Source organism: Sycon ciliatum, chromosome 10 (genome assembly GCF_964019385.1).
Source record: "Sycon ciliatum chromosome 10, ocSycCili1.1, whole genome shotgun sequence".
Classification (NCBI taxonomy): domain Eukaryota; kingdom Metazoa; phylum Porifera; class Calcarea; order Leucosolenida; family Sycettidae; genus Sycon; species Sycon ciliatum.
Window position 1 is genome coordinate 12,350,773 of NC_088652.1, and position 15,014 is coordinate 12,365,786.

General features: G+C 50.9%; 2 protein-coding genes across 2 annotated transcripts; one reads left to right on the forward strand and one right to left on the reverse strand.

Moving 5' to 3' along the window:
* The first annotated feature begins 168 nt into the window (after positions 1–168).
* Positions 169–1,914, forward strand: LOC135826076 (delta(3,5)-Delta(2,4)-dienoyl-CoA isomerase, mitochondrial-like). The gene has a single exon (XM_065338715.1). It carries the CDS (start codon positions 294–296, stop codon positions 1,227–1,229), a length of 936 nt encoding a protein of 311 aa, XP_065194787.1. The 5' UTR covers positions 169–293; the 3' UTR covers positions 1,230–1,914.
* Positions 1,915–2,934: 1,020 nt separating this feature from the next.
* LOC135826471 (uncharacterized) lies at positions 2,935–14,546 on the reverse strand. Its single transcript, XM_065339074.1, has 3 exons — positions 12,675–14,546; positions 9,795–9,899; positions 2,935–5,678 (listed from the first exon to the last, which is right to left on the reverse strand). Exons 1-3 carry the CDS (start codon positions 14,166–14,168, stop codon positions 4,392–4,394), a joined length of 2,886 nt encoding a protein of 961 aa, XP_065195146.1. The 5' UTR covers positions 14,169–14,546; the 3' UTR covers positions 2,935–4,391.
* Positions 14,547–15,014: the final 468 nt, after the last annotated feature.

Below are 15,014 nucleotides of genomic sequence, written 5' to 3' on the forward strand. Positions count from 1 at the left end.
CTCGTGCGTAGATCGATCTGCATGCAAGCTTGCAAGCATTACATAATGCACTTGTACAAAAAAACAAGCCTGGAAAAGAACTGTGCCTTACCACGTGACGTCACGCTTCCACTCTTTTTTGAATCTTGTAAAACTTCAAAATAAAAATATGCAAAGGAGAGTATTTTATTGAAAATTAATAACAATTATTGTGAAGACGACATACGTTTTCTCCTTGTTAGATACTGCAAGATAAGTGCTACATCCGGGAGTGTTTCTACCCCAGTTTTGTATGCGTTTGAAGTTCTAAAGGCATGGCCCTGTTTCTTGGAAGAAGGTTGCTGAGCCGCCAAACTAACGCCGCACATTTGCTGTCAAGAAGAATGGCCAGCTCTCAGGGTGGCGATGATTTGGAGCGTCTCAGCCAGTTCGAGTCGTTGGCGGTGAGGCGTCCGTCGGACTTCGTCGTGCAGGTGGAGCTGAATCGGCCGGAGAAGCGCAACGCCATGAACCGCGTGTTCTGGAAGGAAATGGTCGAATGCTTCAACTTGCTGGCAATCGACGAGAACTGCCGTGTAGTGCTGCTGACGGGAGCGGGTAAGTCGTTCACCGGCGGGCTGGACCTGATGGACTTCGGGCCGGAGATGATGCGCTGGACGGCGGAAGGCGAGGACGTGTCTCGCAAGGCCATGGCCCTGCGCCGCTTCATCGGCGAGATGCAGGAGACGTTCTCGGTGATCGAGCGCTGCCCAAAACCCGTGATCGCCGCCGTTCACAGCGCGTGCATCGGCGGTGGGGTGGACATGATCTCGGCGTGCGACGTGCGCTACTGCTCGGAGGACGCCGTGTTCCAGATCAAGGAGGTCGACCTGGGACTGGCGGCGGATGTCGGTACGCTGCAGCGGCTGCCTAAGATCGTCGGAAACGACAGCCTGGTGCGGGAGCTGGCGCTGACAGCGGCCAAGCTGGACGCGCGCCGTGCCCTGGAGATCGGCCTGGTCAGCCGCGTCTTTCCCGACCAGCCATCGCTGGTCGCCGCCGGCCTGCAGGTTGCCAAGGAGATAGCGGCGCGCAGTCCGGTCGCCATCCAGGGCACGAAGGTGAACTTGAACTACGCGCGCGATCACAGCACGGCGGAGTCGCTGGACTTCATGGCCACGTGGAACGCCGCCATGCTGCAGAGCGAGGACGTCGTCAAGGCGGTCACGGCGCAGATGGCCAAAACGCCGGCCGAGTTCTCCAAGCTGTGAGCCGCCCGTCGTCACTGTCACCGCCATCATGGCTGTATTGACCCGTTGAGCCAGGGCCGGGTGGCCTGGTGTACGTTGCATGCACTGCTCGCATCGTACTCGCATGCTTACCGTACCAGTCTCTGGAGGTAGTTCGTGAGCAGTAGCCTGCACGGCCCTCCATACACGGATGCCATTATGTACATGACATGTATGCAGTGCATGTTGACCTGTGTGTGGTCCTTGGCGACCAGCCTTGCTGCAGCTAGACAAGCTCAACTGATTGCGCGTTGACATGCACTTTTCCGCCAGGTACGCCGATCGAGTGAGCAAGGCAATGGTGCTGAAGGACAGCTACTGCAATGCATTAGCAGAACTTTGACTCGTAATATTGCCACTGGGCTGGCTTCGTTGCGTGTACATTGTGTGAGTGTGTTCTCCTATCCCAAATGCTCGTCTTTGATCCATTGAGGGCCTGGTGCCCTTTAACCTGAGCTAGACTCCTATATGGCGTATTTCGGTTTTTCTATTTCTATTTGAACTCATCACTCGTCATCACAATTTCGTAGACTATGGCAGAGTAGATAGCCAATATTGCTAGCATCCTATTTAGTAGTTCGCATGACCGGCGGCTTTCCTATTTTTATTGTAGCAACTTTTAGGCCATGATTGTTTGGCCCAATCCGAATCCAAAGGATCCACTTGATTTTCAATGACCGATTGGTTGAGTCCGGATTCAGATCCATTGGATTTGGATCCGGATTCGACGCGGCCCGGGCCGCGGCAGCAGGGTTGGCTGGTTGCGACGGATTCATTTTGCCAGACCAGACGTTTGTGCGTGTTTGGTAGGTAACACTCATTGTTGTACGCAGGGTATTATGCTAGTGGGTACGACCAAGGGTATTTGCTTGTGTACTCTTGTCCAACCAGAGTTTGGGGATGTTGGGCGGTTCAATAGACAATTATCTTTCCAAGATTCCTTTTGGATCTCTCCCCCCACCCCTCTTCTATTCAGGCGAGACCCAAGTGACCATGCAGTTTTAGCAGTAAGTACAGCACTGCTCAATGAAATCCAGTCGCATCACTCAAGCACGCGCCAGGCATTGCGCAGCCCTAGACCTGCCAACACTTGGCTGTGAAATAGCACAATGCGCAAACTTGAGCGACGCGATTGGATTTCATAGAGCAGCACTGTACTACATACATGATTGCACTGTATGTACATGTGTACTGCGTGCATGTGTCACATTGTGTGTGTAAACCAGGGAGTTGTAGAATACTGGGAGGCGACACTCCGCACATTGTCAAGGGGTCGCCTCAGTCCGCGTTTCAACTGCATCAACCGCAAGATTTGAAACGTCGTCGTCTTCGTTTTCTCAATTATTTTTTTGGGGTATGCCTCGAGGCCCATTCTGGATCTCAAGAACCAATGCTGGTTGACACCAAGCACTACCACCATGTACTGTAAAAGCAGAAATTTTCGGTGGTGTAATATTTTCGGTATTCTCCAAAATCGGCGGTTCGGCGGAGGGAAATTTTCGGTAAACCCGCGTTCCAGGTAAGTGTACTAGTACTATACCGGCATTTTCAGTGCGTTTTATTTTCGGTAAAAATTTCGGCACCGAAGTTACCGAAAATAAAACACCACCGAAAATTTCTGCTTTTACAGTATTAGACAACTCCTGTGAACGCACTCTCGGGAACACGGGAAGAAAGCCTATGACTTAAAACATATTCGGAGCGTTCTTTTCTTGTGCACTCTTTAGTAGGGAACAAATTTATATTGTCAGGTGTTACTAAAATCCACAACAGCAAAAGTTCAAATTATATCGGAGCAAATGCACGCCGGAAATAAATCAGAATGCCACTGCTGAACCAAACGGCCAGCCACCAGCCAGTTTACAGTAATATTCATGAGTGAGATTATAATGACAAAGTGCAAAGCGCATTGTCACTGCAGTTCAATACTAGTAATCGAATGGAGATGTTACACAATAGTTGTTGATCTTCGACTTTCCTAGTAGGCGACCGGCCATGTGCTTGCTGGCTGGCTAGTGAGACACATCTACGGGCGCATCATCCGGGATAAGCAGCCCTTGGACGCCCAGCTTTATCCACACGTCCGAGGTGAAATTCGTCGGGCAGTTCTCGAACGAGTTAAGTAGTAGAAAAGGGTTGCACTGGCCAGCACTCAACAATATCAGAGACACGGTAGAAATCGTAACGAGCGCGCAAGATTCCCACAGCAAGTTATAGGCAAAACCGACGGCGGCTACGCGGCTGCAATGCCGCGTGCGTCGGCATCTAGTGACAGCGCTGACCCGGGCGTAGGTGTTTTGGTACTGCCAAGCACGCCGAGATTCACAGACTAAGACAGTCAAGTCAAGCAAGCTATACAACCAGATCGGCCTGATGGGATCTGAAAGCCACTGTTGTCGGCTATATCGGCAATGTCCAGTGACCGGCACCAAACACAAAGTGAAACCGAGGCAGAAAAAAAAGAAGAAAAAAGAAGTCAGCGAGCGCCAGGCCTGCTCATCACTAGATTGTGACTCGGAGTGAGACTGGTACCGCGGGCCCAAAGACCATTCAAGGCAACCGTTTGCTAAAAAAAAAACTTTCTCGTGAGCTCTCATCACACCGGGGAAAGCAGCACAAGTGGCTGGATACTACGGGTGGCCCAAACCTGGTGCATCGCGCGGTAAGTCCAGCTTAGCACTCAGATCACGGGAAGCCACCACCGCACGGCAACAGTCCAAATGACAGCTAGCGCTGCGCAGGTTTCGGAACGCAGCGAACACACTGGAACGACCGCTGCGGCCGCTCCGGACGTGTCAAGTGTTCAGCAGAGAATTCGAGAACACCACCATTGCACGGCACCCGATGGGTAGCGGAAGACATGACGCGGGCAGCTCTAACGGACGGACACTGGGGCAATGGCAACGACTGCACACGAGCTCTGGACTCTGGTTGACCGTGTTCTGGGCTGCTGGGCATGGTACAGGAAACGCGGCGACTTAGACGGGGTCCAGTAAACTGCAATGCAAGCACACTTGCATCTTCCCTCGTGTGTTACGTCCAGGATTGAACGTGCTGGCACGCACTTCATCAAGTGTCACCGTCATGGATCAAATATAACGTACATCCAGCAGGTCCAGCAGAGGGAGAGAGAGTGTGTGCAGTCTAAACGTCCTCGGCCATCGGATTGTGCAGGTTGTACAAAAACGACTGGACGAGCGCAGCCTCGCAACGAGCCTTCAGCTCCTCGGTGTTTGCAGCGGGCGCAGTGGCAGATGCTTCTGGCGCCGCGCTACCAGCTTGCGGTTGAGTTGCCGTGCTGGGCTGCTGACTGCTCCCAGAATTCGTACCGTTCTGGTCGGGCATGGAGCTCCATTGGCTCCAGCCAGCGTCAGAATCGACGGGCTGTTGCCCAGGTTCATTACGCTGCTGCTGCTGGATCTGCTGTTGCTGCTGGTTCTGCTGTCGCTGCTGCTGCGTATTCCAAACGTGTGGCTTCTGACTGAGCTGGAAGACCGATTGTGACTGGTCACCTGAAGTATGCGACTGCTGGGATGTGGACCGCATGGCGCTGCGCTGCTGCTGTTGCCAGAGTTGTTGCGCCTGCTGCTGCTGTTGCTGTTGTTGCTGCTGCTGCTGTTGCTGCAACACCGCCGTCTCCGCTTGGCGCCGCCGCGCCTGTTCCTGTTGTCGCTCTGCGGACGCACGCGCAAGGCGGGCGTACCGTGCGATGCGCTCCTCGTGCTCCTTCAGCCACGTCTCCTCCTGCATCAGCCACACGGCCGTCTGCTGGTGTTCGGCGCGCATGTGCGACAGGCGCTGCTTTTGCAGGTCGAGCACGCTGACCTGCTGCTCCCAGAAATCGCCGTCGGCGAGCAGGTGACGTATATCCAGCAGATCATCAGGCTGCTGCTGCTGCTGCTGCGAAGGGGTGCCAGTTGTTTGCGTGCTTTCTGCTTTGCTCGTTGACTTGAGGGCACGTTCTATTCGGGAAGGGCCCGCTCCGTTTCTGTCCAGCGTACCTGCGAAGGGGGCGTTTGCTTGCTGCTGGACTATCTCATGGTGCTGCAGGGCCGCCATGTGCTTGTGCTTGACCATCGTATGCTGCTGCTGTTGGTGCTGCTGCTGCAGCTGCTGTTCCTGCCGCTTGGATACCATGTGCTGCAGCTGCTGCTGCTGGACGAGCTGCATTTGAGCGCCGGTGGCGTGGAACTGCATGGCGTGCGCGTGATCGTTCCGTTGCATGCTCTGATAGCCCTGCGGCGGCTCCTGGCCTCCGTGCTGTGGCTGCTGCTCGCGAACCGACGGACTCGGGGCACTCGCGGCAGCGGGCTTCTCCTTCCTTGACGATGGCCGAGCAAGCAGTTTACTACGAGGCAATACATGGGTTATTGCGGAGCCCCAGCCATTCTGCGCCACCACGCGCACATTCTTGTCGGCCTCACAGGGCTCCTAGACGGGAAAAGCGACGGGAGAAAAAGAACACACATGCACACATACACGCACACACATGCACACACACACACATACACACACACAAACGGAAAGTGATTATTAGGCGCGCGCTGTAGTACAGGGCAGAGTCCACTGCTACTACTACTACTACTACTACTACTACTACTACTACTACTGAGAACGTTGACTTTATTTGATAACAAACTGGGTGTCGGAAAGAAGAATTCAAAAAGCGGAAGCAAAGAAGGCAATGGTGACAAATCCAATCAAGTATATTGTAGATAGGAAAATCAAATCAAATAAATAGGAAAATCCAAACTACTACTACTAGTACTAGTACTACTAGTACTACTGGTACTACTACTACTACTACTACTACTACTACTACTACTACTACTACTACTACTACTACTACTACTACTACTACTACTACTACTACTACTACTACTACTACTACTACTACTACTACTACTACTACTACTACTACTACTACTACTACTACTACTACTACTACTACTACTACTACTACTACTACTACTACTACTACTACTACTACTACTACTACTACTACTACTACTACTACTACTACTACTACTACTACACACACGCGCACACACACACACACACACACGCGCGCGCGCACACACACACACACACATTGGGAGGAAAGACGTATCGTACTCTCTCCAATTTCATAGTTATTATTCTCGTTATGCTCTTCTTTTCTAATTGTTCATTCCCTGATGATGGGCCAGGCCCGAAAATTTGGTGTAAAGTAAATTTAAATTTAAATCGCAGTGAAGAGACCGTTTCCTTTCGGAAATTGGAGTTGAAAAGTGAAGTTTCCAAAATATTCTCTTCTGGCAAAATTAGCAAACCACACACCGCGAGCAAAAGACAGTTTGCAGTAAGCAAGAGCATGCAGCTGTGATGACGGGTCAGGGCACGGCCAGGTGCCTGCATTCGCACACTGTATAGCAGGAATTCCGGACGGAATTTATTTTCGTACGATTTCGTACACGGGCCTCTTTTGTGCTAAAATTATTTCCGTACTAAAATTTGTTCATGTGAAATTATGTACACTATACATGCAGCACTATACGAAAATTAACCCTTTATGTACTGATTTCCAGCACAGAATGAAGCAGAATTTGAATTTTCAGCACAATTTTCACCTTCAACAGGCTATAACTTTGACCTCCTTCGCTCCATTTCCACAGTCTTGGGCTCTTTGGAAAGCTCCTGGCGAGAGCAACGCCAGGATACCAGGCTCTATCAACTAGCTGCCACAAATCAGGCGCAGGAACACAGCAAAGTCGTGTCCAAGCCCAATATGCGAGCAAATTTTCCCATCAACGCCATTCCACTCTTCTCTATCGCAGAACGCTCAAATCTTTTCGAGGCGATTCAAACTTCAGCCAACTACGTCACTATCATGTGCGGAGTTGGTCAAAGAGCACACGAAAAGGGATTTTCCCCTAAAATGGCGGAGAGATCGATAAATTTTTTGAATTTGCCGAGACGAGAATACGGCGCGCGATATCTCTGGAATCGTACATCGTAGCTCTTCGGCGATTGTTGCATTGGAAAGCTTGGAGTTTCCGCTACCAAATAGACCCTTCGATGGTTGAATTCGGACAAGAAATGATGGAGTTACAAAGGTTTTACAGATCGATCATGAATCGATCATATGTGATCGATTCACGTACACACCGTACATAAAGGGTTACATCATAATAAATGCGTACAAAAGGTCAGAATTCGGCTTTGTTCGAAAATATTCCCGTCCGAAAACTTCCTGCTATACAGTATCTTGCTTACTGCTTGCATACATCACACGCCGTCGCACTCACGCAGCTGAGGGAAACTTCACTGTTCGCGCGACACACAGTCAAACTGAGATTTGTCCGCATCCGTACCACCGGTCTTTTGCAGCTCTCTTAAAATCTCTTGCACTTCTGTTTTTTCATCTCCTATTCATTCGCTTTTCTACAGTGGTCTCACTGTCATTAGGCAATTTGCCTGTTCAGATTGCCATTCTAAAGAAATACAAAATACAATACAACACCTCTGGCTTTAGCGACCACCTGCTTTTAACGACCGTTTTCCATGCATGGACAGATCTATACAGAAACTGCACCGGATACAGCAACCACCTGCCTTGCGCGACCAGCGACCGACTTTTCGTGTACCAAGTGCCACATTGGACCTGCACACAGAGACCAAAACTAACCAAAAGTGCCTTCTTGGCTGGTAGGGTTGACTGCAACAGCGTTGAAGTGCGCTCTGAAGCAAGTGCATGCAGTCAACAGAAGTGACAAGTGACAGTGCAGGATGCGCTGCATGCACTTGTGTGCTTTGCCTGCAGGAGAGTATTCTATGCTCCACACCTGTCAATATGAGTACATGGAAGTACAATCATGCACATGTATGCATAATCTGATATGCCGCGAATGTACGGGATCTGGTTCTAAAGACCACCTGGCTTTAACGACCGCTTTTGCTTGCACCGTGGGGTGGTTGCTTAAAGGGGAACTGTCACCAAAAATTTTCTTCGTCTTATCTTGTAGTTCTTTGGCTCCTGATCACGATGGCGTTATTCGTTTTTCTCTGCGATGACTGGAAGTGGGTGAAAACTTGAAAAGAAGGTGCCCAAAATTGTCCCGAAGTACCGAGTGACGTCACGCCGGAGTTGACCTCCACGCGTACATTCATCGTCAAAAACGAAGTCCAGCCCGTGTGCTGGTCGATCGAGCCAACTGTTCGATGTACGGTGCGCACCGGTGCACGCTTGCCTTTTGAACTCGGACACTCGATGTGTACGTTGTACACAATGAGAACGCCAAAAAGGGACAAAATAAACAAAAGCCGACAGCAGTTTGTCGCACTGGTACTTCCTCCACGAAGCTCCAGCTCTTTGTTTTATTAATTTTGTGATTACGAAGGAGTAGAAGGATGTTTGTTTGCTGTTAGTATGACACACATACCTCGTACTTGAAAATTATGTCGTTGTATCGAAGGTGGCGCCGGCGGTGTTGCCCACCCGGCTCTGAAATGAAAGACGTCGGAGTTTGTCATCTGCATCTTCAGCAACATCGCCAGATGAATCGCCTTCACGTAACTATACATAGCGTTCCTTTGGGGCTCGGGTTGGTGGTGTTATCGCCGGCCGGAGGAGTATTGTTTTCTGCATACGCACTCATCATCGTGTTGTTCCTCACACGAAAAGTTCAAAACGACGTCCTTCCGTTCTCACAAAATAAAACTTAGATCCTCGCGGAAGAAGTCAAAAAGGTGAAAGCTCAGCTGCTTTTTATTTTGATTTGGCTGTGTAGCTGCACGTGGGTGTCTGCCTCTTTGGCATTCTCCTTCGGTACGACGCACCCATCTGTGTTACAAATCAAAAGGCACGCGCGCACCGTACATTGGAACAGCTAGCTCGATCGATGAGCACACGGGCTGGACTTCGTTTTTGACGACGAATGTACGCGTGGAGGTCAAGTCCGGCGTGACGTCACTCGGTACTTCGGGACAATTTTGGGCACCTCCTTTTCAAGTTTTCACCCACTTCCAGCCATCGCAGAGAAAAACGGATAACACCATCGTGATCAGGAGCCAAAGAACTACAAGATAAGACAAAGAAATTTTTTGGTGACAGTTCCCCTTTAAACCAGGTTGTGCTGTACACTCAAACGTCTCTTATCCGGACGCCTCAGATACCGGCACGTCTCTATACCGGGCACCTTCAAGCTTGAGTTTCTATGGCAGAATGCCTCATTGGGGGGGGGGGGTTGAACCTTTTTTTCGTACGCACAATTGCTTATTTGTCACTGCCAACTTGTGGAATCCACACATTTTCATCAATGGATTCATTTTTATCCTGAGCATGTGCAATACGTGCGAAATAAACTTCACTTCAAAAACTGATACGGTACGTGATAGATGAGTTGTCCGGAGATACGGGCAATTGTGAGATACGGGGGCAGTGCCTGGTCCCAAGGTGCCCGGATAAGAGACATCCTCCGAGTGTACCCTGATAAAATACAATACAACACCAGGACCGTGTACGCGGAGCCCCGGCGTGCGTTCATATAGAGCTCGGCTGCCACTCACCTCCCCCAAGGTGATTCCCGTCCCAAGCAACATCTTCCTGCAGTCGTCAGTGCTTTTCTGCGTAAGCTGGCACACAATGTCCAGCACGGCGTGGCCATATTTAAACTGGAGACAGGCAAAAAAAGAAAGAAAAAAATGAAAATTATCGCGTCCGTTCCCGAAGGGAACTCACGACGGCCGCTAACACCCGGTAAGCCCGGAGACAGGCAAACAACGAGTGAAAACAACGGCCAATGACCAACAGGAAAAGAGTCCTGTGTGCTTCCATTCCGGCATGCACGCAGGAAGAGTTAGACAAATAGCACCGGTCAGAGCATACTGTCTCTGGGAGGTGTTGATGATCATATTATAGTCCGTACTGGATTATTCTATCTCCTCTGCTTGCCAACGAAACAGCCCTATTTTACTTCCCTTTGTGTACCTCTTGCCTGCAAGATACACGGGAGCAAACTGAAGTGATCAGGTTTCGGTGTGAAAAGCAGTACCGTACTCTCCGGGGTGTTAGCTGCACTTTGAAACGCCTAAAAAACCCTCTAAAATCGCCCATGTAGCTCGGACTTCGAGTGCTGGCCAAGAATGAACCAGTGATACAGCGTGCCATCACAATATGCATGTATGGTGTCATTCGACTCATTTTCAAGTGTTTTTATGCACAGAAATCAATCATTGCAGATGTACGATCCTCTATGTTGTCAGTTCAGAGTGACGGACTAACAAAGAAACTTTTGCTGGAACTACAGCCGTGCTTCTCAACTTTTTAACGGTAAACGTCTTGTATATACTAGTAATCGAAAATCTGACGTGCGCGTTATACTCCGAATGTCAAAAAAGATACGGATTTTGGGCCAATGGGGGGGGGGCTAAAGTTAACCCCGGAAAATACGGTACAGTACTTGCAGGGAGGTGGAAAGCTGCCCGCACTACGCACACGCTGGTTCGATGAAGTTGCAGGGTGTGTATACTATGAAGTGAATGCATCTCGGTTCGAGTGAAGAAAGGGATTCAGGGTTCTGGCTAGGATACATCTGCAAGCGAGCGAGAGAGAGAGAGAGAGAGAGAGAGAGAGAGAGAGAGAGAGAGAGAGAGAGAGAGAGAGAGAGAGAGAGAGAGAGGGGGGGAGAGAGAGAGATTGAGAGAGAAAGAGAGAGAAAGAGAGAGAGAGAGAGAGAGAGAGAGAGAGAGAGAGAGAGAGAGAGAGAGAGAGAGAGAGAGAGAGAGAGAGAGAGAGAGAGAGAGAGAGAGAGAGAGAGAGAGAGAGAGAGAGAGAGAGAGAGAGAGGGAGAGAGAAAGAGAGACTGGGAGAGGATCAGAACTGCCCAGAAGGCTCTTAAAAAGATGGTCATCAACCTTGAGAGGCAACACCAGGGGACAACAGTGGACAAACCAACACACACGCACGCATACTTGTACTTGCTCACTGCCAAAACTGGTCACGTGGGTCTCCCCGGGAGAGGGGAGAGAGACTCAAAAGGAACCTTGAAAAGATGACTCAATTGGCTATTGAACCACCCAACGGCCGACACCCCCCCCCCTGAAATCAACAAACTATGGGTGGACTTGGGAAATGATCCCACTTATGGGCTCACCACACCTCAGTAAGTGGGTGAGGACAAGGTGCAGAAAAAGGATTGACGGCATCAGGGTATCCGTCCCGGGATCCAACTTCAGTTTCCCCTGCCCCAGTGAGGGTAATACTTGCTACTCGTGTGAGTGGCTAAATCAGAATGGATCTGATATAAGCTTCACTAGCACCATTGATTACACAAGAGTTAGGGTGCGTTCTTAAATCCTCTCGGAAAAGTTGGATACTCTCCGAAAAGTTCGAGAGCTGTTCTTATATCCTCTCCGACTTTTAGGAGGCTATCCAAGCTCTCCAAGCTTCAGAGGTGGTTGAAACTTGGAGATTCCCGCGGTTTGGGATCAGCGCATGCGAACTACGACTAAAAGCCACGTGTTAATCATGAGTGTACGCATTTCCCTTTTCGCATACGCAGTTTACGCACACGTGCATATTACATTCATCACTCAAGATCGCGGCCCCTTTGGCGCTTCATTTTGTTTGACATGTGCAAAATATCTCCGAATTCTCCGGGACCCGTTCTTGAATTATCCCAGTTTCTTCGACTTCTCTTTTCTTCTTCTCCTAGAAGCTAGAGAATATAAGAAGGCACCCTTAATCTAGCCAGAAGCAGTCCATGGCTAACAGCTACAGTAAAACCTGTCTCAGGCGACCCCTCGAGGGACGAGAAAAAGTGGTCGCCGTGGCCAGGTGGGCTTCTTATCCAGGTTCAGTGGGTCACGTGACCATATCCACATGTGATACATCATTTTGATCAGTGCGTCACAGTGCACACACCTATGCTACTCTAGCACGAGTCATGTGCCTGGGGTCCTCACTCCTCACACCTGTCTAGGGTCGTGCATGCACCATGCACATCTACACTTCCTGCACTGATGCGTAGATCTACCATGCATGGTGCACCATGCAATGCATACCTTTTTAGTGTACTAGCACTGTGCAACGCGGTCGCGGGTGGGTGGTCGTCGGTCGGTCGCGTTGAGCGAGTGGTCGCCTTATCCGAGGTGTTTTGAATGTGAATGCGTCCGTGACAAGGAAAAGTGGTCGCCATGGTCGAGAGGTCGCCTTATTCGAGTGGTCGCCATTACAGGTCTAATTGTATGTATACTTCAAAAAGAAAGTATATGAGCCCTGAAACCAAGAAAGGTGGCAAGTACAACAATACGCCGTCAAGCAGCCGAGCCTGTCAGCAAAGACCCAACACTATCTGGCATAAATGCACCCACCAACCGAACTAGCTGGCACACGCACACACACGCACGCGCGCGCGCACACACACACACACGTACACACACACATACCTCGCTGACAGGGATCTGAAGGTGCTGTATCGTATCCAGGTATCTCCGAGCACGCGCCGCACTCTCACCGGCTAGAGGTAGCGCGGGGCTGAATAGGGACGCCAGCAACAGTTCGCGCATCTCCCGCTCACGAAAGTGCTGTGTCACCTCGTCATTGCTCAGTGCACTCGCGAGGAAGAAGACAGAGTTCTTGTCCAGCTCGAGGCAGCTGCCGAGCTCAACTGCCTTGGCACGCTCCGTCAGTTCACCGAGTAGAAGCTGTACGAGTGGCTGCCAAAAGGAGGATAGATACGTGATCAGTGTAGGGACGGACAGCGTCTTAAGACCATTGTCTTTCACGATGCCATCGAGAGCCTCCAGCGCGCTCTTCTTGCCAATCGAGTCGGCGTCGTCCTTAAAGCTGGACAAGTAGCAGACGGTCATCGGCAGGGCCAGCCTGGCTGGTAGGGCACGCAGCACATCGAGCGACTCCTTCGTGACTGACCTGTTGCTACCGCGCGGCACTGGCGGAATGGTGGCCGTGACGGCGTCTAGGAAGCGATGACCCAGGTCGTCCAGCTGCTCGCCCAGCTGCTCATTCAGCATTTCCCGGCGTTTCTCGGCGGACACCGCCCAGTTGAGATTGCTCAGCGACATGTGGATGAGCATCATGTACCAGCTGCGATAGGGCCGCGTCTGTCTGAGCCCGTCGAGCAGGGTGGAGAACACGTCGCCCGACAGCTCCTTGGGAGCGCCGGGACTTAGCAGCGCGTAGAGAGCCCTGTCGATGAAGACGCCGTTGCCTCTCTCCAGCAGGTGGCTGACGGCAGCGCTGTGCACGGCGCTGAGCGCGGCCACCTGCTCCGTCCGCAACGCCGTGTTGTAGACCCAGGGAACGCGCGGGGTATCGCCCTGTATGCGCTTGCACGTCAGCTGCACCCAGAACGTCGCCGACGTCTGCAGCGACTTAAACGAGCACAGCGCGTCGATGACGACCGCCAACTGGTCGTCGCTCACGCTCTCCACCTCCTTGTCGAGCTGCAGCGACAGGACCGCGGCCGTAGCCAGGGGTGCGGAGTCCGTAGCCTTGGCGATACGTACCACGTGCAGCAGTCCGTTCAGCGTCAGCCTCCCTTCTTTGATATGTGCCTGGATGGTGCCAGCGACCAGCTTGCTATCCAGGCCGGGCTGGCGCAGAGTCGGCTGCAGCTCCGACGTGAAAGCAGTGGCACTCATCGAGTTCAGCTTCTCAGCCTCGAGTAGCGCTGGTATGCTGGCCGCCGCCGCTCCTTGGTCAGCACCGGCCCCGCTGCTACCACTGGCGTCACTGCTGCTCTTACTGCTGTTACTGGGCTTGTCTTCGACAGATGGTGCTGGACTGCTCTCACTGCAAAATCTTACCAAGCGCTGCGCCAGCACTCCTGTCATTTGACCAACTTGATGGGTGTTCTGCGCTCGCCGAGCATGGCAAAGCAGCGAGTCAGCCCGCAGAATGGCTCGGCGAAAGGGCATCATTGTTCTGCGTCCAGTGGAGATTTCTTCCAACTACTACTAGTACTCGAACAGATTCAAAAACAGCTACAGTACATGCATGCACCGGTACTGCAGATCGACGTTGCCCGCATGCCTCACGTGAGCTTCGGCAAAATAATTCTGATTGGATTCACCATCCCATTTCGTTCTACAACCTTGGCCAATTGGATATTGCTTTAGATTTGCCGATGCCAGCTAGCCACACGAAGATGTGAAACAACACAAGGTGACTTCTTTCACTTTTGTCAAGATACAGTAGTTAGATAGTACGAGTCGAGTCCGCATCTATCTCACGATCACAGGGATTGGTGAAAAAACACCATAATTTTTTACCTCCACCGCCACCGGCTGCACCATGGACATGGCCAGCTACTGAGCTAGCTAGCTACAAGCTGCATGCAGTAGGCCTTTCCGGATTATGTGTTTGCATATTTTTGCATTTTGGGGGTCAAAATGCATTTTGTCCATTTTGACCCACTTTGGGCCAGGGAGTCGTAAAATACCGGTATTTTACGACTCCCTGCAAGCGATAGGTACTTCACGATCACCATGAATGATCACCATGGTGCCAAATGTCACGCGACTAGCTGTCGCCATTTTGTTACCATGGCAACGGCGGCATTTTTTCGTGCTTTTTGGGTAATTTTTTGCATTTTCTTTAGAAAAAAATTTGATTTATAGGGGTTTTCCAAAACACTTTCCATTTCCATTTTAGACCAAGAAAAAACGCATAATCCGGAAAAGCCTAGCATGCAGCTCCCGATCTACTCTTTCTTGTTGCGTGGTGCGGTGACATGATGTCTGCGGCATTCATACTTTTCATAGCTA